The sequence below is a fragment of the Epinephelus fuscoguttatus genome, linkage group LG12 (assembly GCF_011397635.1).
Source record: "Epinephelus fuscoguttatus linkage group LG12, E.fuscoguttatus.final_Chr_v1".
NCBI classification, from domain to species: Eukaryota; Metazoa; Chordata; class Actinopteri; order Perciformes; family Serranidae; genus Epinephelus; species Epinephelus fuscoguttatus.
Genome location: NC_064763.1, coordinates 12,005,791 through 12,028,869, shown reverse-complemented (window position 1 = coordinate 12,028,869; position 23,079 = coordinate 12,005,791). Strand labels below are relative to the sequence as shown.

The 23,079-nt window shown below is 42.6% G+C and overlaps 1 protein-coding gene across 2 annotated transcripts; it reads right to left on the bottom strand.

Annotated features, from left to right (window-relative positions):
* Window positions 1–1,731: 1,731 nt before the first annotated feature.
* pgk1 (phosphoglycerate kinase 1) lies at window positions 1,732–22,683 on the bottom strand. Of its 2 annotated transcripts, XR_007450591.1 has the most exons (12): window positions 22,512–22,683; window positions 18,508–18,558; window positions 18,215–18,370; window positions 17,745–17,889; window positions 13,132–13,235; window positions 12,936–13,055; window positions 10,001–10,115; window positions 5,491–5,670; window positions 5,227–5,404; window positions 2,569–2,667; window positions 2,351–2,443; window positions 1,732–2,238 (listed from the first exon to the last, which is right to left on the bottom strand). XR_007450591.1 is itself a non-coding variant. In XM_049591891.1 (11 exons), the coding sequence occupies exons 1-11, from the start codon at window positions 22,574–22,576 to the stop codon at window positions 2,403–2,405; spliced, it is 1,254 nt and encodes a 417-aa protein (XP_049447848.1). In that variant the 5' UTR covers window positions 22,577–22,683; the 3' UTR covers window positions 1,732–2,402. The 2 variants fall into 2 exon arrangements, 1 of the variants encoding a protein (XP_049447848.1); XM_049591891.1 differs by having other exon boundaries at window positions 1,732–2,443.
* Between the last annotated feature and the right edge of the window lie 396 nt (window positions 22,684–23,079).

Sequence of the window (23,079 nt, the reverse complement as noted above, 5' to 3'; positions counted from 1 at the left end):
TATTAAAGATAGATAAAATTCTTGTGTCTTTACAAAAATGTATTTTCTGGCCTTTTGCAGTGTTGCCTCTTCAGGACTCCTAAAAACTCCAAAAATGGTGTGAGAAGGGAAAATAACTGTGGTTGAACTATTCACAACTTATTAACAAATGTAACCTGATTCAAAATCTTAACCTTTGGTTCTGACATTCATATGGATGCCACTGTAGAGGAACAGCCTCTCTGGACTTCCCTTGAACCAGACCACCGGGGGTCAAACGTTTAGGACTCACCCCTGTATCACCCCGACTGGACAAAAACTTCTTTCAGCCATCCTTAAGCCAAAAGGAGGTAAAAAGTCACTTGGGATCCCTCAAGTTTTTATCTCCAGTTTTTCAACATTTTAATGCGCGTTTATAATAACTTTAATAACAATATCGAACGGCCAACGATATAGGCTAGTTTTCACCATTATTATAAGCGAGTAATTATAACAAAGTAGACAAGTGCCTTTTTCGACCAGCCTCTTCAGCCAAAGATTCATCAAACCCAGCGGCTGCCAGCCACTTGCCACAGTGGTTCTCGTGCCAAACCCAAAGGCTTTCTGCGGCGTAATGGGAACGGATGTGGGGGTATCCTCACGGGCTCAACTGCTCCTCCTTCCACAGTGCGCCAGCGGATTTCATTCTGCTGCAAAGTCCGGGAGTTGCAAAGTGAAAGTTCGGGGCCCCAGGAGAAACGTCTGCATGGTTCGCTGCTAAGAAGGGAGACAACGAACTCCCCCTCACAGGTGACCCGCTGGGCAGTGGTAAGAGCTGATGTCGAATAGGAGATTTAATTATCTTAATCTTAATCTAGGATTCCTTAGATAAATATTTTGTGCCAAGTCTGTGGATGTTTCTTTTGAGCAGGAATTAAGATCATTGTATGGAGAATTCATAACCCAGATTTTGAGATTGATTCATTATTGATAAGCGTGCTGACGAATTAATAATTGGTTTACAGAGTTATTAATTTGATTAGTCGCTTCCCTCATTAGGAGGGTGGTGCCCCAAACTTTATTAGGAGTGCAAACATTCTCAAAAAGGTATTTCCCCTACACCACCGGACACGCTCCACCCACCTAAACACCAGTGCAGACCAGGTAAGCCCCCTCATGGCAGCGCCACTCCCCAGTAGCATTGGCCCCCCCAACAGGACACTGCACCATGCCACACCACAAAAACTGCTCAGGAATGGTCTGAGGCACTGCCATTGATAAGTGCCATCACCATAAGGGGGTTTACTTGGTCTGCAACGGTGTTCAGGTGGGTGGAGCACGTCAAATAGCATTCACATGAATGCCAGGACCCAAGATTTCCCAACAGAACATTGCACAGTGACCTTTGACCATCAAATTCTGATCACTTCATCGTTGAGTCCAAGTGGACGTTTGTACCAAATTTGAAGAAACTCCCTCATGGCATTCTTCAGATACCGCTTTCCTAAGAATGGGATGAACGAATGACAATCCAACAACATAATGCCTCCAACCACAGCTATCACCTGCACAGAGACAAAAAATACTGAGGTGAAGTACTTGAGTAAATATACTTACCGTAGTGAGATTACACCACTGCCTGTCACTAATTAATAAGAGCTTTCTGTGAGTTGATGGATGAGTGTCTTCATAATAACCTTGGTGATGACACTGTTGTCCTGTGAGTTACCCTCTGATCACTTCCTGTACTTAAAATGACACAACAGCCACAGACAAGTTTTTACACAGAGCCGGTTTTATTAATCTGAACAGATTAGACGCCACGTCTCCATCTGAAGCCGCTTAGAAACCAACAACCAGCATTACAGACAGATGACCAGAGCTGACGAAAACATAACGCCTACGCACACATCACATAAACCGTTTCTTTATATATATATATATACTGTATGTATACATACTGAGGGTGGGGCAGTGATGTTTCAGTGACGCAGCAGTACACACTTTCACACACACACACACACACACACACACACACACACACACACATACAAGCCAGTGCTTGAGTGTCTCAGGGGTGAACGGCCAGATTAAACCCAGATCCAGGTGACAGTAACACCGTGTCTGCTGTGTTTGAGCCATTTATTCAGCAGGTCAACAGGAAACAACTCCCATCTTTACGAGCCATTTGATCTTTTTATGTCTTGAAGGTTGAACTTCTCTACCCGCAGAGTTTCATCAGCGTGTTGGAGTAAGGCAGAAGGCTCTACATCGATACATCTGAGGCAAAGTAAATTTAGAACAGACTGAATAGAAGATGAAATGGCTGAAAAAGCAGGTGTGTTTAATGACGTTTGAGAGAAAACAGGAGTTGGGCTGAGTAGCTACACACCTCTCGCACTTCCACACACATTCACCCAAACACCAGCAGGTTGATGGGAAGTTTAGACGCTGCTCAGTGCATCCACACCTGGCAGGACTTTACCTGGAGAAGAGAGCAAACACACAATTCAGCATCATCAAGCTTCAGTAACACACTGAAATGATTTGAGGCTCGTGCTGGTGTTTTTATATGTGAATAAACATCATACTGTTTTTTTGGTCACTCACCCTCCAGCAGCTCCAGACTGGCTCCGCCTCCTGTGCTCACATGGCTGACCTTGTCCTCTGTGTTCCACTTGGCACAGCAGGTAGCGGTGTCGCCCCCACCTGGACACAAACACAGGATTTAAAGGTTCACTGCAAGATCTTATACCAGGTTCAGACTACACAACAATTTTTATCTGTTCCAACAGTCACTATGTCAGAATAGGTGATTATGGAGACATAAATCGTGCCGAGACTTGGCCGACAGACATGACAGACTACACAATGGTCCACACCAATCATTGCTGGTTGTCATTCACAACGTGCATGATGTCATCAGATTATTCTTGTCCTGTTTTTATTATTATTAATATTATTATTTCAGTCACTGTGGCTGTTCACATCTTAGTCTAAATAGTAGTAACATAAAAAGCACCACCAGATGGGCGGAGCTACATTTAGGTCCCTATTTAGATGGTCTAAAGCGGACGGCGGAGGGCGCATAATCCATGTCGCAAGTGTCATTGCTATTTAGATGCAGGCGCAGTTGTCATTTTCACGCCCTGCGCGCCCGTCATCTAACTAGCAAATGAACTTGCGCTCCTCTGGGTGTGTTGGTCTAAAAATGAGGAGTGGTCAGGTGCAGTCGTGGCGTGTTGCTAGTTAGATGACATAAAAAGCAAATGCGCCAGTGACCAACAAAAACCTGGTCTAAAATCAACGGTGCAGTATTTCGCTGTTAAACAAGTTGGTAATATGCGTCTCTAGGCGGGTGCATAGCGCACGCGCATATTACAATGTGAAAGGTTATTATTGTGCACATTAAAATATGCTGGAGAGGGAGCTGGGCTCTCTAACCTCCCGGGTTAAAATAAAATTGAATAACTTACAATTTGTTGATAGCGTTTGTCTCGTGCGCGCGCGCTCTCTCTTTCTCTCTCGCAGTCTCACTCTGTTTCTTTTCTTTGGACTTTTCTAAGATGACAGATGCTGAATATATACTCCCTATCTGGCTGTTTGTGGTTGGCTGAGAGGGATATGAACTCATTAGTTTCCAACTGTGTTAATCAAATCAGGTTGGGTTTCCATTACACGTGCCAAACGGTGCCAATTCCCTTTGATCTGACATCAGATGTGACGGGACAGTCGATACAGACATGCATTTATCGTCTCCTCAGCTGTAAAACGCTCACTCTTTCCAGTTGGTAGGTCCGCCATCTAACTAGCTCTCCGCCGTGCGCTCCAATCGCGCCTCTTTTAAAAGGGAATGAGAGGTGACACTCTGATTGGCTTATTGATTGATATGCCCAAAACACACCCATGACTAATTCAAAGAGTAAGTCCAACCCTTTTAGACTCTCCACCATGGCGCACAGTCTGAAAACGCGCTGTCTGACTAGCAAGTGACTGGGACACGCCCATTCGCCGCACGCCTGGCGCTCTGCGTTTTAGACCATCTAAATAGGGCCCTTAAAGTACCACATGTAACCTATACAAGTCACTGAATCATTCACAGGAAGTTCCTGCAAATGTTTCACAATAAAAGCCTTTTTTGAAAATGAAGGAGTTCTCAACCGTAGTTCAAAGGGACTTTTACTTTTAAAGGGACCCAGGAAGTGTTGAGTTTGAAATGACGGTGTGATGCATTAAATTTAACAGGAACGGAATAAAAGTGAAAGTAGAATAAGACCTGATGCCTGTTTTTAATGTCGTCTGTTGTTTCTTGTTGGAGCAGATGGCTCTGTGTTTCTATTGGTCAAAGTGACGGCTGTGACGGGAGCAGTCGTGAACGACAAAAATAATACCAAACACACTAGACTTTCTGTCGGGACGTCATGAGGCGTCCCAGACGTGGTGTCGGTTGTCTTAGACTGTGACACACTACACGAGATGAAAAGATGGATTATTACGTACGACACTTGTTCTGTACAAGGCTGCATCAGGCTGATGTCATGTAGTCTGAACGCGGCATTTAAGGTATAATCTTTACAAATATTCTATATCTGTGTTATTTGATGATCAGAAAATACAAAATCACCAGACTTCTTTTATATCACTTAAGATTTTTGATCAAATGAAACCCAGTATTTGACACATCTATCAATCACCAGAGATCCACAGGAAATGAAGCAGCGTGTAATTGAGCTTTACTATTTGTAATTTCATATTGACTTCAGCCTCCCTGTTACAGTCTACAGATGATTCAGAGCTGTGTTCAGTTCCTGCTGATGCAAACACATTTCCTGCTGCTGCTGAGTCACATTAAAAGCAGTTAACTGTGGAACCACAGGACGGCTTCAGTGTGAAACAGATAATTGTTACTTCCTGTGTTTTTTGTCAGCTAATACGCTTTAAATATTGCATCAGAGCACAGCTGCTCATGGTACCATGACTGACTTTCTTAAACCAAAGAACAGTTGAAGACAGAGTAGTGCTGCTCCCCAGTGGCTGATATGTGTATCGTTTCAAACTGAGAACTTGTTGCCACCAAATAACCACAGGAGTCGCCATGTGAACCAGGACTTAAATCATTAATGAATCACAGTTAGCATCCCAACATGCTAACGGTATATTTGGACCAACGATCATCACACTGACTGACTTACAAACTGAACTACAAGACTGAAAACAAACAAACAAATAAACAAATAAAAAGCTCCCCTCTCCTCTCGTCTTTCTTACCAATGATCGTGATGCAGCCTGATTTGGTCACCTCCACCACTTTGTCCATCAGGTTCTTCGTCCCCTTGGCAAAGTTGTCCCACTCGAACACACCAACTGGGCCGTTCCACACGATCTGCTTGGCCCTGCCCACAGCCTCTGCATAGGCCTTGGAGCTCTCTGGTCCACAGTCCAAACCCTTTAAGAAGAAAATGTCACCAAAACAGAAGCGAAAAACACACAATGACATCCGTCCTTCAGTGACTGAGGTCAATCTATTCTCACCATCCAGCCGGCGGGGATACCAGCAGCGACAGTTGCGGTGCCAGTGGTGGCTTTCTCGTCGAACTTGTCGGCAGTGATGAAGTCAACGGGCAGCGTGATCTTGACGCCGTTCTTCTCTGCTTTGGCCATCAGGTCCTTGACGATACCAGAACCCTCCTCGTCAAACAGGGAAGTACCGATCTGACAAGAGAGAGAGAGAGAGGAAAGGAAATTAAATTCATTTTATAAATAATATGTCCTTATATATCTCTTGAAGCAGAAGATCTTCATTAAAAAAATTAGTTTCATCCTGACTGAGACTGTGTGTCATTTAGGTAGAAGGTGATCATTTTCTTTGGTATTGATGATTTATAAAAGCATATTTTCCATTAGGAGACTTAACATGGTCATCCTCGCACATTGGAAAGACAGATGTGAAGTGGCCGCTAAATTAACAGCAGCTTTGGCCAAAATTTACAGCTGGCTCTCTCCTGACACTTGATGTAAGTAAAAGTGCTTGCATGTATTTTTATATTAGGAAAAATGGAAATCAGACAGATCTTGTGGTAAAAGGAGAAAGGATCCAGACTGTGTCACATGGCTTGGCGGGGACGGAGTACCTGCCACAGCAAGCCAACACACTGTTTGCAGTCATTTTGACTTGAACAACAGACTTCACTACAAGCTGACTGGCTGTTGAAACAGGTGATGTGTTATAAAACCAGATGCCGGTGATTTGACCTGCTGAGTTGCAGGTGACGCCATTAGCCGGCTTGAGTCGATCTCAGACATCCAGTTCACACCACTGCAACTTTCCTCTTCAGTGTTCTCAAATGGTTTCATCTTGTCACAAATCTTTGGTCTGAACTGGACTTTAGAGAGAGGGATCTCTTTTATTGATACTGGGAGAGAGACAGAAGGTTCGATGAAAGGTACTAAAGTAGATGTCAGGAAACCTACTGACCGTGGTGTTCAAACAGACTTGTGAAAGCAGAGATTGGTAATCACAGTCATGACCTAAATTTGACCTCTAAACAAAAAGATCTGGAAAGAAAAGCTTTTGTTTAAAATGGTCATATTTCCACACTTCTTTGTATACCTATATAACCATGCAGATATAATTGTTGTTGTATTTGTGCAGGATCATTTTATCAGGCCTGGGAAATGGTTCCAGTCATACCTGACTGATAGGAGCTCCTCGGTTTGCCTCAGTAAACATTCCTCAGTGGTGGCAGTCACTTGTGGGGTTCCTCAAGGCTCTATTTGGGGACCTATTCTCTTCTCACTGTATATGCTGCCCTTAGAGTCAATTTTTAAGACTACCAAGGTAAAGGCCAATCTCCTCCCAAAAGATCTTGAGAGAATTATTCATGCTTTAATTACCTGTCGGCAAGACTATTGTGATACTTTGTATGTGGGTGTAGATCAGTCGTCATTGCATTGTCTGCAGTTAGTAAAAAATGCAGCTGCTTGTCCCCTGACTGGAAAAAGAAAACGGGATCACATAACACCAGTGTTGGCCTCCCTCCACTGGCCTCCTGTCCATTTCAGGATTGAATTCAATATTTCATTGATGGTTTTTAAGGTTTTAAGTTTTGGCGCCACCTTATTTAGCAGGAGAGATGTAGGAAAATTCTCAGGCAGGTTCTGAATTTTAAGGAGAATCTTTTTTTCTATTATTTTAATGTTGTAATTTATAGACATTTACATGATAGATGGATATTAGAAATAATAATATCCCCTACAATCTAAAAATATCTGTATTAGGGTTGCTCCTGACCAAGAATATTCCTAGTCGACCAACAGTCATCATCACGGTCCATCAGTCGACTAGTCTCCTGCATGTCTCTGATATGAATGTAATGAGTAAATGATATATTTTGGTGGTTTGAGTTGAAGGTGTGAGAAAGAATAGTATCAGTAACATTGTTAACACTGTGCTACATTACAGAGAAATACAAAAGCGTACTAATGAACCTTCATTAATATAGGCCTATATTTTATCTACAAGTGCACGTCACACACTGAGCAAGCCGCCTGTTAATGACGCTGTGGGCTAATGGGCATGTAGCTACTTCCATGTTTCAGATGATGTCATGTCATGTTTGTAGTCGACCAATGAAGATGAGTTTACATATAACCTTGGGTTCATTCTTCACCTTCTCAAAATGATCCCACACTTTGGATTTCCTGCCCGACATGTTATTAACTAGCCTGTGGAATAACCGCAGGTACCAGCCCTGGAAATTAACCTGACTCCTGTCTGACTGCTGAGCGTGGACACTTCCTGTGTCTGTCCTTTCAAATTAAATTCACACATGGTCCAGTCATATAGGTTTGGATTTATTTTGATAAGGTGCAGCTCCTAAAAGAGTTTCACCTTTTTTTTTTTTTCCCCCTGCGACAAAGCGACCAATGAAATCTTGCTGACTAATGACCTTTCTGGGCTTCTAACGTTTGGTCGAGTTTTAGGGGGCAGCTCGAATCATCTGTATCGTGTCAGATTTGACAAGTGTGATTCAGAGAAGGAGTATGATTCTTGCTGCTTGTTACAGCAGCCGGGCGCTAACGGTTTTTGAAATACCTAAATAACCTCTACAAGCTGCTGTTGTTGCTTCAGTTGTTGATGTATTGGTCAACAGGCCACCTTTCAGTGCTGTGAGCCCTGTAGATATCTAAAAATCTGGGAAAATAAAACCAAAACTGTTTGCTTGGATAGATACCACATTGAGAGTTGAGAAGAAAATATGCTCTTTTGTAATTAGAGTGAGCTGAAGTTTGTCTCTTCACATCTTTTAGTCAGACTTCAGGTCATGGACGTGACTCTGCTGTGAAACTAACGAAACAAAAGCAGTTTCACAAGTCTGTTTGAACACCACCAATGTTCAGCAGCGAGTCCAGCAGCTGGATTACAACAGCACGTTGTCTGAGTGATGAAAACACAGAACTTGTGAAACACCTGAAACGCAACACCAGTGTTTTTTTAGTCACACAGAGTTCATTTCTGACACCTTTTCACTCTGTCACAGAAAAAAACCTGGTTTTACAGAAATCATCAGTGTTCATCAGGAGGAGGGGGAAATGAACGGATTAATAAATTAGATTAATGAATGAAGTACATTAAACCTCGGCCAAAGTGCTTTGGAAATGGAGACAAAGCCCATAGGCGAGAATGTGAGTGTGAATGGTTGTCTGTCTCTATGCGTCAGCCCTGTGATAGTCTGGTGACCTGTCCAGGACGTACCCTGCCTCTCACCCAATGTCAGCTGGGATATGCTCCAGCCCCCCCCCGTGATCCCAAACAGGATAAGCGGTTACAGAAAATCAATGAATGAATAATGAGCGAGAGAGTCATTTGCATCATGTCCGTTGCATCGCCCTGCAGATCTTTGCATCTAATCACATCTTTATGTTGATTTTATATGTAATCACTAATGTGAATTGTGTGAACACATCAGGCACTGAACAGGGTTCTATCTACATTGTTAGAAATTATTTTGTACTGAAGTGGCTGGCTGACAGTATTTTCCACCATTTTTCCATATCTTCAAATATGACCACAGTGAGTATTCAGTTATTTCAGAGAGTTGTATTCAGATCAGTTTTAAAAGCCTCCAAAGCAGCATTTTTACATTAAGTATCTACTCACTTTAACCTGCTCTTGAAACCTGGCACCTCTAAGCCTCTATATCAGGTGTGGAAAGTCATCTAGTGGGCCGGACTGGACCCTTTGGCGGGCCGGTTCTGGCCTCTGGGCTGTAAGTTTGACACCCCTGCTTTACTAAATAAATTCTAGTCTGCAGCCTTGAGCCACGGTATTTTGGGGAAATGAAGAGACTCTGACGTGCCATGCTGTTGCTAGCTGGCTAACTAGCTCAGTGCGGCTGAAAGTAACTGACTGATTGATAGTGGATGTGGTGATATTATTGGTTATAAATAGGTTGGTACTAGCTTATGGAAAGACACGTCGTATTTTGTTTTACAGGAAGAAAACACGATTGGATTTTCAAAATAAGAGTCCTGCACGGGTCCATTTTTGAAAACCTACACCTGCCTATACCCGTAAAGCTCAGTGCCAGAACCAACCTGTTACCCGCCATTATGTCTAAAGCCCAGTTCAGACCAATGATTCGGGATGACACAAAACTGTTTTAGAATGTTGCAGAGAAAAGTGTCAGCGGTGTGAACTGGCCTGTCTGAGCTCGACTCAAGCCAGCTGACGATGTCACCTGACACTCAGCTGGCGGCTGGTTTTAAAGCACGTCACCTGTTTCAACAGACAATCAGTTTGTAGTGAAGTCTGCTGGTCAAGTCAAAATGACAGCAAACGGCGTATTGGCTTGCTGCGGCAGGTGCTCCGTCCCCGCTGAGCCCTCTGTTTCCGTCTGTATATCTTTTGTTATATATTTTGTATTTTTATATTTAAAGCACAAAACTGCACCAAACATTTCACTGCACAGTGTGAAGATATGTTTTTGTGTGTGACGAATGTAAAAGCCTTGAAACCTCTAACTGTTCTTGTCTTCCTCACCTCCATGTTGTTGAGGACTTTGAGGAAGGTGAAGGCCATGCCGCCGCCGATGATCATCTCATCGACCTTATCCAACATGTTGTTGATCAGCTGGATCTTATCTTTCACCTTTGCTCTGAAACACAGACGCAGAGAGGCGTCAGTATAGATAAGGAACACACATGTAGGAAGAAGCAGAGGAAACAAATCAAACACAAGCCAGAGATCGACTGATATGTACACACAGAATTAAACTATTTTATTTCTTTTAATAAAATGTCCTGACCTGGGTTTTAATCATTTATTAAAACTATATATTTTGGTCTCCTGTGATGCTCTCAAGTCTGCTCCTGAAACAAAACTCTTATAATAAACTTTAATAATGCCGTGTGTAGACCGTCTGAGAGCTGCAACCAATGATTATTTTCACTTTCCATTATTCTGCAGATATCTTTCTCGAGTCACTGAGTAATCATTGGGTCTTTACAATGTAATTAAACTGTATCTTAAATATTAAATAGTGAAAACAGGCAGAATTGCAGCCACCAGACACGATTTATCTGTTTCACTGACGTCTAATGAACTCTGCGGCCGTTCACTGGCTGATCATTACACACTAATGTTCAATGTCCTCTGTTTGTGACCTGAAAGAAAAGGATTGGCTGGGCTGCTTGACTCTGAGCGGGAGTGACACTTGCACAATGCACTCAGGGTTCAGCTGGACTCTGACACGAAGCCAAAACCCACATGTGGCCACCGGCGGGCAGCTTGGTTAAACTAAGCGTCTGTTACAGCAGGTTCACCCCGTGTTTCCCATAACTATGACCAACACAGGAAAACAAGTACAAAACCACAGGAAGTTTAATAAGGTGGCAGAATTTTGTTGCTTTTATCATTAACATTTTCCTTCTCTGTCTGCTTTGGCTGTAACCTCTGACCTCCTCATGATCAATTACAGATGGATTAATTATTAGGAATTCTAACTTACTGTAATTTCTGTCATTAAAGGGGATTTATACTTGTGCAGCAGACCCTACACACATGGCCTACCGCTGTGAGCATTTATACTTGTGCGGTGGTGTGTCTGTCACTCTGCAGTTACAACTCATAAACACTAGGTGGCGGTGGGGTTTCTGTGAAGTGCTGTAAAGTTTGGTTGATTTCCCCACAAATACAACATGCTAACGTTATGAGCACAAGCCTATGGCATTTTACATTGTATAAATTAGCCTAGCAGCTACTTTTCATCTACTCATATGAAGCCAGGGACAACATCAACATTTAATAAAAGGTAACGTTACATAATGTGTCTCTGTTACAACTCACAAGGTTAACCAAGGTTATACTAAACATGTTTTCCAAACAAATACAACATGCTAATATTATTAGCACAAGCCTGTGGCATTTTACATTGTATTAAACTAGCCTAGCAGCTAGTGGAGATTTCCTCTGCTCATATAAAGCCAGGATAAATCACACACAGGACTTAAGATGTTATTTTTGTGGAGGCTTTATTGTCTTCACAATTTGTTGTTTCTTATCTGTGAAATTAAAGTAAATCAAAGCTTTGTTTCCACTGAGGGAAATGGTTTCAGCTTACAGAAATAGACAGGAGGTCTGCGTCCCCCGCCGTGTAGTTACATGTCTGGGGAGGTGCACATCAGGCTACGGCGTAGGCTCTATGTTGACGCAGAGTCTACTTATGTATAGCGTCAAATCGACGCACAAATATAAATCCTGCATAAACCTGTGAAATATCCAACTTTCCTGAAGGAATGTACACCATCTTGTTTTATCAGTCTGTTTGGGGAAACACAGTAAATAAAGACTTCCTGCATGGTCATAAACACTGACTGTACCTTCATGTCTGTGTATGTATAATAAAAAAATAAAAATAAATAAAAAAAAAACAAAAACAAGTTCAACTTCATCATCAGCCAAACAAGTAGGGGTGTTAACCAATAAACAAAAACACTACACAGTGTGTGCGACCTCTCGTCTGCCTGCTTGCCATCAGATCACTCAGTACTGAGCAGTGACAGAGTCTCGAAGAAAGCAGCTGTACTGTGACACCACAGATTACATAATGAGCTTATAGTCTCTATTCCAGGACAGCCTCCTGGGTGTTTTAAAAAGGCTGCAGGGTGACGATGTCCGAACTGCAGGAGAAGGAGAGGACAACCCTGACCAGGAGATTTCTTCTTCAGACCAAATGGTACCTAAAATAAAAACTAATGTTTTAGCTTTGTAGCCTGGTTCGGTCTGAAGGAACAGCACTCTCTTGTTTTAGTCTGACTGTCGACTGTTGGTCAGTGTCGGGCTGTTAGTGAGCATCTGTCGCCCTAGATTTTTGGGTGGGTCCCACATAGGGCTGTGTGGTATACCGATTCATATCAAAAAACAATTTTTATTTTCGTTATGAATTATATATAACCGCAGGCATGCTAGAGCCAGCGAGAATGAAAGCATAGAGAAAAGCTGAAAGGCAAGAATGGCTGCCGGAGAGAGTCCTGAAAGCGAAGCAACTGTATACATTGCTGAAGAAGAACACGATGACCCAGAAGAACTCACACCAAAAAGAGCAGTGTTTCCCCTATAAGCAACTAGCAGTGGCACCTCACAGCTGCTGAAATATGACTGCCGCTTTTCTTTCCTTTTCGTCTTAGCTCTTTAGAAACTACTGTTTTATTATTTGGTGCTACGGATGCTTCATATCCAGGCCTATAGAACAGGTGTATACCGTGTCCTTTTATTAAACAAACCAAATAGCCTCATGTTATTTATCTTATTTACATGACGGCATGTCATTTCTGTCTCTACATGGTCATGTCTTTACAATTCTCCTCTGCTCTGTGTATCGCGCACGGCGGAGGTTTGTACAGACAGACAGACACAGACAGACAGACAGACACACAAACACGGCTTGGGCTGCATTTTGCTGATGAACTATTCTCACCCTCCGAGGATGGCCAGGAAGGGCCTCTGAGGTTTCTCCAGAGCCATGGCGAAGTAGTCCAGCTCCTTCTTCATCAGGAAACCAGCCGCCTTCTGAGGCAGGTTCACTCCCACCATGGAGCTGAGGAGGAGCAGGAGACATCAACATCAACATCACATCACAATCACACTGCTTCATTAATCACCACCCTGCTCACCTGTGGGCTCTGTGCGCCGTGCCGAAGGCGTCATTGACGTACACATCTCCCAGTTTGGACAGAGACGCCCTGAAGGAGTCAATATCAGCCTGGGAGGCTTTGGTCTGAGGGACAAGAGCGACAGAGACAGAGAAGAAGAGGAGGATGAGTACTACAGGTAAGCAGTGTTGGACGGAGACACCCAAGAAAGACAGGTATTTGATTTGTTTTTAAGGCTTCAGAATGGTCACCATTAATCAATAGAAACAACATTTCCATCTTATCTCATCATCACTGTTGAATATTGAAATACAGGTATTAATTGATTAATTATTTTCATTGTTACGAGCTGCACCTGCTGCATTATCATCCTGAAGCTAAATTCAAAGCCTTCAATGTGTTTTTATCACCAGACCAATGTCTAATGTCCATATTCACATAACTACCGTTACTAACAGGCCTATTAAAACCGCTGACCAGCAGCACGTCCAGTTTCATGAACTTCCTGCTGTTTAGCAAACAAACACATTCTGTAGATGCTGTTTTTATTTATTGTAACATTATACACAACCTGATATTATCAATCAGCACTGATCAGAGCATAAACATGAACATACAGTACGACTGATCTGTCTCTGTTTACACGCGATGATGTTTTTCTCGCCTTCATCTGCATAAACAGACTTAAATAAGACGTGATTAATTTTAAATGAATAAATGTTCATGCAGACTGAAATTTAACCATTCTCTTGGGAGGTACGGTGCCTTTAAAGGGATAGTGCACCCAAAAATGAAAATTCAGCCATTATCTACTCACTCATATGCCGACGGAGGCCCTGGTGAAGTTTTAGAGTCCTCGCATCCCTCCACCCACTGATCTCCGCAAGGGATGCGAGGACTCTAAAACTTCACCAGGGCCTCCATCGGCATATGGGTAAGTAGATAATGGCTGAATTTTCATTTTTGGGTGCACTATCCCTTTAACCAACTGTGAGTACGAAAAGTAACAAATGGTCTTGTTGTTTTATGGCTGTTTGGAGAAGTTTGCCTTCAGGGCTTTAAGACAGATAGTCCAGGTTTGAGTTAAAATGAAAATATTTCTTCCAGAGGTCTGGAAGAAATATTTCTTCCAAAGGTCTCTGACAGAAAGCCCTGAAGGTAAACTAATCCCATGTGCTGTTTTATGTTTGTTGGTGGAGTTAATTTAGAGTAAACTCCGCTGCACTTATTATTTATCTGTTGTTTTTATCTTTTATGGCCAAAAGTACAACAGAAAGGTGCAACAGCTTCCTCTGTTACAGACTGTGTTAAACGGGCAGATAATATCGTCTCATAACGATTGCAGGCCCCTGAATCACATCGAACTGAAATCATTTCATGGTGGATTTAATAATATCGGCAAATATCATATTGTTGTCCAAAGAATCGATATAATATTGTAACATGATTTACACTCCTACCTTTGACCACCAAACTCTAATCAGTTTGTTGCTGAGTCCACGTGAACATTTGTGCCAAATTTGGAAAAATCCCCTCAAGGCACTCTTAAGATATTGCGTTCAGAATAATATGAACACGTGTGGACGGACAACCCCAAAACATAATGCCTCCACCACAGCTATCGCCAACACAGAGGCATAAAAACTTTTGGGTTGGCACAGCAAGCAGGTGACCTCCTGGAGCCCACTGATAGCACCAGGTCTGCTAATAAGATGATATCGGATTTGGGTTACCAGGTTGAAATTGATATTTTTGGGAACAGCCCACGATGGCCCAACGTGCAGCGATACACCCAATGAAATCCTGATAGCGAAGGCAACGTGTGAAATGAGTTTAAGCAGCCATTCTACAATAACTGCACTGATCACATGATGAAATGCGTCACACTCATCTCAGGAGAAAACAGTTTAAAAAATTAATCTGATAGAAAATTTCTCTGGCTCTCCGCCTCCTATACTGAGCTCCTTTAGGTGCATCTATTCAAATGTGTGTGTGTGTGTGTGTGTGTGTGTGTGTGTGTGTGTGTGTGTGTGTGTGTGTGTGATCAGTCAGACACTGAGTCGGTCATTGTGGATCAGGTTCCTGCTGCACTTTAACAGCTGAAGGTTGTTACTATGTGACTGGAGGGCAGAGAAAGGTCAAGAGACTTCTTCAGTGTCGTTCAAATGTCAGACGAGTGCTGCACGCTACAGTTGCCCTCTTCAGATCATACAGAGAAAAACTACTAATAACTCACTGCTGTGTTACAAACTCTGTTAGAAAGGGCACCATTTATATATGCACTCTATAGTATCATCATTTGGAGTTGGGACACACTCAGTGATTCTTCCTCTGAGGTTATTTCAGTCTGGTACAGTAGCAGCAGTACAGTAGAAACCCACCCACACGGGCCACATACCAACCAGGCCTCTCAGGACAGGAAAAGCAACACGTCCAGCCGCGACGACCCGCTGACCTTCAGGGTAAATGTCAGCAGGTCAAAGCTGCTGTGTGAGGACGGTCCTGAGCCTGGCTCTGTGGTCATATATCATACCACCTGCATCTCAGCATGATGTGTAAGACTCAGACGTCAAAGTCCTTTCATTGTTGCCTCTTAGAAGGACGAGGATTGGAATACACCAAGTCGTGATCTGACACACTTAGTCTGCGTAAATTCAACAGTCAAAAAGCTGATGATGTGGCAGAACGACGGGTCATCGATCATGATCGCTATGTTGTCTGCAGTTCTTCCTCACCATCTCACTGTGGCTGTTTCTGCTTTTACTCTTCCTCCCTGCTGTATTATTACACTAATTGAAGAAAAGCGGCTGATAAAGTTTCGCTAATTCTGTAATAAACATATTTTAATTGCTATAGTCTTAAAAATAAAAGCCCCTGTTATTTTGTTATGTAAAAACTTTTATTGTGAAGCAGCAAAATAAGAAAATGTGGAGTTTTCCAGCAGCAACTTCACACAACTTCTAATACGGCTGATAGCGAACATGAACCAGTAAAATAAAGCAGATACGTAAAGTAAAAACAGGACGCAGGAGAGAAACCAAACTCCATAAAGATTCAGTTAGAAGCTACAGATGTACTGAGAGCTGAACTCACTTTTAAAAACACCTTTCTCCCTGGTCTCCTGCAGACAGAGGGGAGGAGAGTCTTGCAACACACACGGTGGTCGGGTGTTTGCTGTGTTTGGCTAGACGCCACTGCTGCCATCTTGAGGGCTGTTGGCCTGGCTTTTGGACCTACTCCAGAGAAGGAGTAGTTGTCCAAAGAATTGATATAATATTGTATCATGATGACAATAGTGATTTACACCCCTGGTAAAGAGGAAGATTTGCTTTGGGGAAATTTAAAAAGTTGCGTAGTGTATTTCATAGTGCACTGCAGTAGGATGCAAACAGAAGGTGATGTCGGACACAGCCAAATTCTCTGCAGCACTGTGACCATGACATCATCAGACGGTGACACAGCTATTCCAGGAGGCTGCAGCTGCAGTGACTGTGCGTTTTCCTTCAGGGGAGCCAACAGTGAGAACAGAAGGCCAAAGAACAGCCAGAGTTAAGCTCCAAAAAATGACACAACTGACATGAAATAGCCTCAGTTTCATGCTTTGGATCGAACACAGGTTTTTTTGTCTTTCCAAATAATAATTGTTAATAGTATGAAACCAAATATGATGATATTTTGGTTAAAATAAGACACATGCAGCTCCACAACATTATTGGGTTTGACCCATGAGGCAAAATAGCCCCTCAGAGCCTCCTGGTTATGATCTGCAGCTGAACGCAAATGCAAGAAGAAAGTCATTTTAATATTTTTGAAGGCGGGCTTTAAAGGAATACTTCATCTGAGAAAGTCCAGGTCTCATTAATCTAGTCGTACACTCAGTACTTCCCTAACATATCACATTTTTACTAAAACCTATGATTTTAAACACTTCTGTGTGCGAGTGGCGAGCCCAAAACCCATTATGTTTGTAGTGACACAATGTGGTTCGTATAGCTGGACCTCAACCCCATATCTCTACTCATCAATTCACATACATGATAACATCATCATCATCATTATCCATGGTGAGGAGAGGAGACGAGCTGCAAGTATGTTTAGGCACTGTTTTAAACCCAACCCTAATCTCGTCCTCTTCTTCTTCAGGTTGTAACAGACTGGATACACTGACGGCATCGTTGACTAACTGGAGGTGAGGAAGAGCCGATTCACTGGGGCGTATCCTTTAACTTTTTTTATTGGGGAAACGACCCAAATGGTAAAGAAAAGCAACCCAAAACCATTTAATCCAACAAATCTGATCAAAAGTTCCTCAACTGGGCAGAGAAACGCCAAATCTGTTTTTTTTTTTAAAGATTATTTTTGTGGGATTTTGCCTATTAATGACAGGACAGTTAGTGAAAGGGGGAGACAAGAGAGTGAGTGGGGACTGGCATGCAGCAAATGGCCACAAGCCGGACTCAAACCCGCGGCCGCTGCAGCAAGGCAATGCCTCTGTACATGGGGCGCCGGCACTATCCACTACGCTACCGACGCCCCTACGACTCTCTAACTCTCACTGACACAGATACGACGTGCCAAATTCGGCACAAACACCAACACCAGTGCCCCCTATCGTACCAGGCTGTGAGACTCACCTTGTTTCCGGAGGCGTCCTTGCCCTTTCCCTCCTCGGCGACGTGGAAGCGGAGGTTCTCCAGCAGGATGACGGATCCGGTGGCGGGGTTGGCGCAGGCAGCTTCCACCTCCGCACCCACACAGTCCTTCAGGAAGGTGACGTCCCTGCAGAGTCAGAGGAAATGATGCAATGATTTCTGATGGCAGAAAAAGCTCTGTCTTCTTCTAAATGTGATCATGAAATAATTATTTTGTAATGTCTGGAAACTGGGCATGTTTGTGGTCGATCCATGTCAGATTTAGGACAGAATTCTGGGACCTGAAGTGTTAAACCACACTCGATGCTACCACCAGAAACGAAAGATATCATCAGTGCAAAATTTCTATGATACAAACACATAAATATTCTAGTTACGAACTTGTAACTGCTTTAGAGAATAAACTGAATTTGTTCAGAGAAGGAAAGCAGTTAACCAGCGCATCGACCAACCTCCCCAGCAGGGTCTTGAGCTCTGCGGCGACGGGCTCCAGGGAGTACTTCTCAGGCATAGGGTTTCCATCAGGTCGGCCCAGATGACTCATCAACACGACGGATTTGGCCTTGTGGTCCAGGCAGTGCTGGATGGAGGGAACAGCCGCCTTGATCCTGAAAATCAACAAACTCTCCTTCAACCTCCTCCACTGAACAAACAACGTAATTTCCTTTGTCTTACATTTAACTAACTGATTAAAAAACATGATGTTCACAGACAGGCTGATTTTTGTGAATTAGAGGGACTTTACCTCTGGTTGTTTGTGATCTGCTTGTCCTTCATTGGAACATTGAAGTCAACCCTGAAAGAGAAGAAAATTGAATTACCGTAAAGAAACAAACTGATGAGATACTCTATGTATCACAGAAGTTTTTTTGTGACTTCCTTTGGCTCCATTCTCTACGACCCATAGGTCCAGTGTTCTTCAGCTGTGATTTAAACATGTCGTCAAACACCATCAACGTACAGGGAGGTTTTTAGACATACAATATGAGTCAAAGTCAGTGTCTACTCAAAAAATATATTTTCTGACTACTCCAGAACTCTGTAACTTTCCATGTTCATGGTGATTAAAATAAACCCCTTCAAGAGAAATAACTAACGAAGGCGGAGTTTCTGCGGATAAAGACACCACCACACACTTCTAGTGGGTCAACTGAGAGGGATTGCTTCTGTATGAGTTTATACATTTAACTTCTGACTGGATGGAAATCCAGAACTACATTTTGCTAAACTAAAAATCATTTTAACCTGAATTTCTCCATATTTCCCAACGAGTGAATCCGCTGTACACATCAATGTTGGGACATTATCCACCTTTTTAATCTCCTACAAACACACAACTTGTTTTGTTGCAGCACTGCATTCTGGTACCTGTATACTAACTGAATGTGTCATTTGTACTGATGTTCAGACAGACACATTCAGCGCCTTTGGGCTACTGTAACCACCATGCAGCGCTGCACGCTGGCAGCTCATGAGAACATGCGGCATCCCTTGTACACTGGGCAGTTACATAACCACCTCGCTCCTCCCTCCGTCTGAGAACCTGATGCACTGACACACATGATCAGCCTGTGCACAAACACCAACACTCTCTGCGCGCGCGCGCACACACACACACACACACACACACACACACACACACACACACACACACACACACACACACACGCTGCCATACCAACAGCAATCCATTGTCTTAGCCTGAAACCTGACAGTCAGCAATTCCTTGGATCAACCGCTCTCGTGCCATTGAACAACTGCAGTAGTTTTCCGCTCTTACTTTGTGCCATCTGTTGCTTTCAAAGAGTGGATCTACATGTCATCGGAGGTTTTGCTGCATCTTTCAGTCTGGACTCAGACATTGATTAGAGGCAGAGCTGCAGATATAATCTCACCGGATGATTTAAACCTTTAAGGAACTGCAGTTGTTCACGGCACAGGTTAGCTTATGGCAAACTTAAGACCGCAAAAACAATAATTGAAAAAGTTTGTTGTTTTTTTTCCCCCTCGAAACTAGACAGCTATTGATTATGACGGCAAGTCAGACCTCACAGTCTCCAATTAGTCAACTAAAATAACTTTTTTTATTAGAAGCAGAGTGGTAGTGTTAAAACATTCATGTGTCGAAGCTTCAGACAGAAAAACTGCCTCTTTGGCTCCATTTATTGAGATTGTTTCTGTCTCTAAATATGTTTGTGCAGCTCTAACTCTGATGTGCTAAAGGAACTGTTCACTTTATGATGCTACAGTGAGCTACATGATAAGACCAGAGAAAAGTGAGCCTCTCCAGGAGGTCAGTTCCTGGCCTCTACTGGATTTGGCTGCTGAACAGAGATTTTTGTCAGACACTGCCGGGTCTCTACAGCAACGTCCCGCCTTCCTTCTTTTTCATTCTGGACCAGCAGCTCACACAACACTTCCCCTGCACTGTCTGCAGCAGGAAGTTCATAAAACATACTGCGAGCAAAATCCACGGCATGTTGGGACAGGCCCTGGGTATGATACGAATTAACTTATTGTCTCCTCACTGAGAACAACTCAACATGGAGTGAATCTGACCTTATAACACCGAGCAGAGCGAGCTGGGGGCTGCTGCCGCCGGTGAACCTTGTCCTATGCTGCCTGTCGTTGCATCACCAAGCTCAGCAAACCAAAATGGCCCTCTGACATTTTCCACAGAGGGTGTCGGTTTCCAGTGCATCATCTATGCCCATTACAGTCTGTAGAAATAACCAGCGAGAAAAAATACTGTGCTGTAATAAAATAACAGTGCTTTAAAAGCACTTTTTAAATATCACAAAACGACATTAGGTTCTGATCAGACAGGCAGAGGGACATCCAGCCAGGTAAAGAGACTGGACTTGGACTACAGAGGGTGGACTGCACTGCCTTTGAGCAAGGCACTAAATCAGCGTATTGCCTTTAAGTCAACAAGTACTGAAACACACATTTAATGGATTCCCTTCTTGGTTAATAGCCAAGAAGGAAAGAAACACATTCAGAGGACTAATCTACAACTATTTTCATCAATGTTTCAGGTTATTTATTTCATGCAGAACACCACCTGTGTCTGTCTCTAGTTCCTCCAATGTGCTTTTCTGTTTTGTATCTTTATAAACTGAATGTCTTTGTGGTTTGGACTGTTTAGTTTGACAAAACGTGCAATAAGAATGATGATTTTCAGCTGACAATTGCTGCTCAGACAATGTGAAGACATCATATAGGGCTCAGGTCGATTGGGAATATGTCATTAAGTTCCTTTAACGGTTTCACAGTACTTTGATTTTGAAGCAGGACAACCACCGCTCCACCCATCTTAGTCTTAGCAAGGTGCTGGAAACATGAGTAAGTCCAAACTGGTAGAAAAGATTTCCGCACATTTACATCCAGGCAGTGCTTCACTTCATTCTTGAGATTTCGGTCTAGCGTAGCTTCATGTTTTCATGTTCTCTCTGATGAAGTTCTGATACACTGAAAGCTCAAGAACACATAGATGCAAGTGCATGGAAATCTTTTCTACTACACTGTACTTTGATTTTTGCAGTTGGTTGCATCCATCTATTAATAATCTGAATCTGCAAAGTTACTGGTGACTGATGTCTTTTAATAAATGTAGTGGACTTTTTTGGTATTCATTTTTTGGCCATTCTTATCCCTGTTTGTATTTTTTCCCTTCTCTTGTCACTGTCACAGTTCATCCTGAGGGGAGGGTTAGACGATAGGTCAAGTTTTATACACATTTTAATATTTGTTATTTGCACAAGCACTTTTGCTGTTGATGTATAGTTTTATCCATATTTTATTCTGAGAGTCACATGCAACAAAATTTCATTCTTTTGTGCAATGAATGACAATAAAGTCTATCGATCTAATTTTTCCTGCTGGAGTTTCAATATCTGCAACATTTGTAAAAACATATGGATGTGATGCGGCTATGGATATATATGATTTATTATTAGTGCCCTGCAATTAAACAAGATGAAAATATGATCACAAAAAAGAAATAAATAATATAGTGAAGTAAGAAGTACAATATTAACTAACTCCATTTCATGGAGTCAAAATACTCAAGTAAAGTACAAATACTTGATTAAATGTACTCGGTTACATCCCACCACTGACTAAAATTGGTGATGCTCATGTGGATTAAGCAGGATTTACTGAGTTTGTCTTTATATTGAAGGCTTTATATACTATTAGATTACATAGATTACACACTAGCACTACTAGCACTGTACTAAACAAATTCGTCTTTACACTGAATGTTTTATAGACTATTAAATTACATACTTTACATACTAATAAAAAAAGAATACCTGGATTACTGCTGAATTTCCCCAGATTATTAAAACAATGTCTCAAAAATATTACACGGATTATTTGGATTATTGCAGTGATGCTGCTGTGTTTTAACTTGGCTCTGACACCATGTGTGATGCAGGCGGTTGCATCCATGCAGCATCTCCTCTCAGGCACGTATCGTTACTGTAACGGAGATGAATGGGAGAAAACGTGACGACCAAGTTCACTTCCTGGGCTCTGATGCAACGGTCTGAACCGACTCACACAGCGACACTTTATATACATACATACCATCACTTTAGTGTCACTGTGGGAGCACCACGCAGGTTGTTACCACAGGAAGGACAGATTTAAACACCTCCAAAATGTCAGATAGCTAGCTAACTTCATTTAATCCAGTTTCCGATTAGCCGCGTAGTTTCGGCTAGCTAAATAGTACCCGCTCACCTCATGACGACACGCTTCCCGTTGACGTCCACCTTGTCCAGGGTGAGTTTGTTAGACAGAGACATGTTGCCTGATTGTTGCTGGTTCTTTCCTGCACCTTTCCTTCGCTGGATCTCCTCCGCTTCCTTCGGCTGGTTAGCTACCGAGTGACAGCAGTGACCTTAGTGCGGTACAGAGGAGCAGGGGCGGGGCGGGACCACGGCACGCCCCCGCTGCTGATTGGCTACAGCGGGGAGGACAGCGGGGCTTCTGATTGGATCCAGTTGTTGTCTGTTATGTGACGTAAACGGGTCGTACCCTATATGGTCGTACCCATTGATTGGCCGCTCACCTGATGATTTCATCTGCCTTACACAAAGTACATTTACTCAAGTACTGTACTGAATCAGTGATGCAAGAACTCAGATGTTTTATGAGTAGCCAAACTGTCCTGTAAAAATACTGTTAAAAGTACAAGTCATGTTTTCAAGCTCTTACTTGTGTAATGGACAATTTTATTTGAATTTAATCTCTATTTATGCACTTAGTCTAATGTATTTTATTTTGTTTTTTTGTCTTTTATGAGCTG